A 2,215-nucleotide genomic window follows, 5' to 3' on the forward strand; every position below is an offset into this window, starting at 1 on the left:
TAATTATATAAAATATCAAAAAAAAAAATTATGTAATATGCTTTTATCTTATTCGAGTTGGAAAGTTAGGTTTGGATGTTATAAACTAAAACAAACAGCAGATTGGGCCATGATTTCACCACCGGAGGGCAGCATGAGTCCAGCCCACACTCGACTGCTCAGAGCGCAAACACTTGTCTGCTCTCTGTAATGCACTCACACCTGTATTTTCTGACTAGTGGTGACCTGTGGCCTTCTCTATTAGTTGCTTGTATAACTGGTATCCTAGGGGCAACCTGATCTACCAGTGAAAACTAAATTCACTTCATGACATCTGGGAAATTCCTCCATCCATTTTTATCTGTTTTGTCCCAATATAAAAATGTTTTCCTTATGTATTTAAAGGTCTTTCACAACCTCATGGGTTTTGTGTTTGTGAAAATAAATTACTGCTAAAAGAGTAAACAGTGCCCACAGAATGTTTCTTTTTTATACTAGTGGACATTTTAAAGAATTCAAATGGATTTGGAGAACTGAATGTAAAATGATGCAGAGGACATGAATATTTGCATAAAAAAACATGGAATCTGTTTGAATATTTCACTCAGTGGACACATTGAAGAGCTGCTACAACATGAGAAGAGGTCTGATGAGCCAGGACCGGTGTGAAGACCTGTATGGGTGGAACACAGGCATAGGGACTTTTTTTGTTTTATAACAGGAAAGCGTTTATGTTTGAATTAATTTTAATGTCTGCTGTGTGCAGGTGAAGGAGGTGGATCAAAGCGGTGTGTGGTTTGAAGATGGGATGAAGCTGGAGGCCATTGACCCTCTGAACCTGTCTGCCATCTGTGTGGCAACAGTCAAGAAGGTGAGGACCAGGGCGGAGGTCAAAATGAACTGCTGTGAGTTCCAAGTGGTAACTTACCTGACACCCACAGCGCTGTTTGTACTTTCTCATTCCCCTGTCTCTCCTCCACTCTTCTGCCATCCTGTGTTTCTACCAAAACTTCCTCAATCTTTCCTCCATTTATTCTTGTTAATCTTCTTTTTTTCTGTCCATATTCAAACCTTTGCTCCACTTTTTCTCCTTCTTTCCTGTCTGTCCCTATCTTACTTCCATCCTAATGCATTCTCTCCTGCATCCTTCTTACATTTCTCTACCTTCCTTACTCCATCTGTCCTCCATCATTCTTCGCTCTATCATGTCTGTCTTCCATCCTTCTTCTGCCCCTTCTTCATCCTTCCTCCTGTCTCCTTCTATCATCCTTCCTTCATCTCTGATCTTTCCTAAATCCTTTCTTTGTCCTTTCTCCATCCTTCCTCCTTCCTACCGTTCCTCCCTCCCTCTCTCCTTCTCTTCCTCATCCTTCTTCAGGTCCTAGCTGACGGATATCTGATGATCGGCATTGATGGTTCAGAGGCAGCTGACGGATCAGACTGGTTTTGTTATCACTCCACCTCTCCTTCCATCTTCCCCGCTGGCTTCTGTGAGATCAACAACATTGAGTTGACTCCCCCAAGAGGTACAGCACATCATACAGCTGTGACCCCACCTTCACAAGTCTAAAAATAAATACATTTATTAAAGGTACTGTTGTTGACACAGCAGCATGTGTTCTTTTTTTTATATTAGGTCTCTAACAAGGTCTTTATGAATTTCTTCTTCTATGTTCCCTCCTTCATTCTGTCTCTCAGGCTACACTAATCTTCCCTTCAAATGGTTTGAGTATCTGAAGGAGAACAAGTCTCTGGCTGCTCCAGTCAACCTCTTCAACAAGGTGAGACCAAACACTGGGGTTGAAACGGTTAATTGGTTCACATAAAATTAATGAATCAGTTAGGTTTATCAAGTCATTCTAACACAAACCTCTGATGGTTGCAGTTTCTGCTTTTCTATAAAATTATAAACTGAATAATTCTGGTTTCTGGACCAGCGGTCAAGCAACACAAGATTTTGAAGATGTGTAACTGTGCTTTAATGTCTTTTCCACATTTTGTGTGGCATAGACTAGTGTTTGATTGTCAAAATAATAATCAGATTAATCAGTAATTAAAATTACTGTTAGTTTCTGCCCTACAAACACACACAGGAAAATCAGTAGTCTGCACGTTTAATGAACAGTTGGGTGCTGGTCAGACATACAGTATACAGTGCCTTGCGAAAGTATTCAGCCCCCTTGAACTTTGCGACCTTTTGCCACATTTCAGGCTTCAAACATAAAGATATAAAACT

General features: G+C 40.5%; 1 protein-coding gene across 4 annotated transcripts in view; it reads left to right on the top strand.

Annotated features, from left to right (window-relative positions):
- LOC109967534 (MBT domain-containing protein 1-like) overlaps positions 1-2,215 on the top strand; it is a 22,432-nt gene that overhangs the window by 14,294 nt on the left and 5,923 nt on the right. For all 4 annotated transcript variants that reach the window (XM_020613176.1, XM_020613177.1, XM_020613178.1 and 1 more), the window contains exons 12-14: positions 746-850; positions 1,358-1,505; positions 1,678-1,760. In XM_020613176.1, coding sequence (XP_020468832.1) covers positions 746-850; positions 1,358-1,505; positions 1,678-1,760 — 336 coding nt within the window. The remainder of the gene's footprint in view (positions 1-745; positions 851-1,357; positions 1,506-1,677; positions 1,761-2,215) is intronic.

This window comes from Monopterus albus, unplaced genomic scaffold (genome assembly GCF_001952655.1).
Source record: "Monopterus albus unplaced genomic scaffold, M_albus_1.0 scaffold131.1, whole genome shotgun sequence".
In the NCBI taxonomy this organism is placed as follows: Eukaryota; Metazoa; Chordata; class Actinopteri; order Synbranchiformes; family Synbranchidae; genus Monopterus; species Monopterus albus.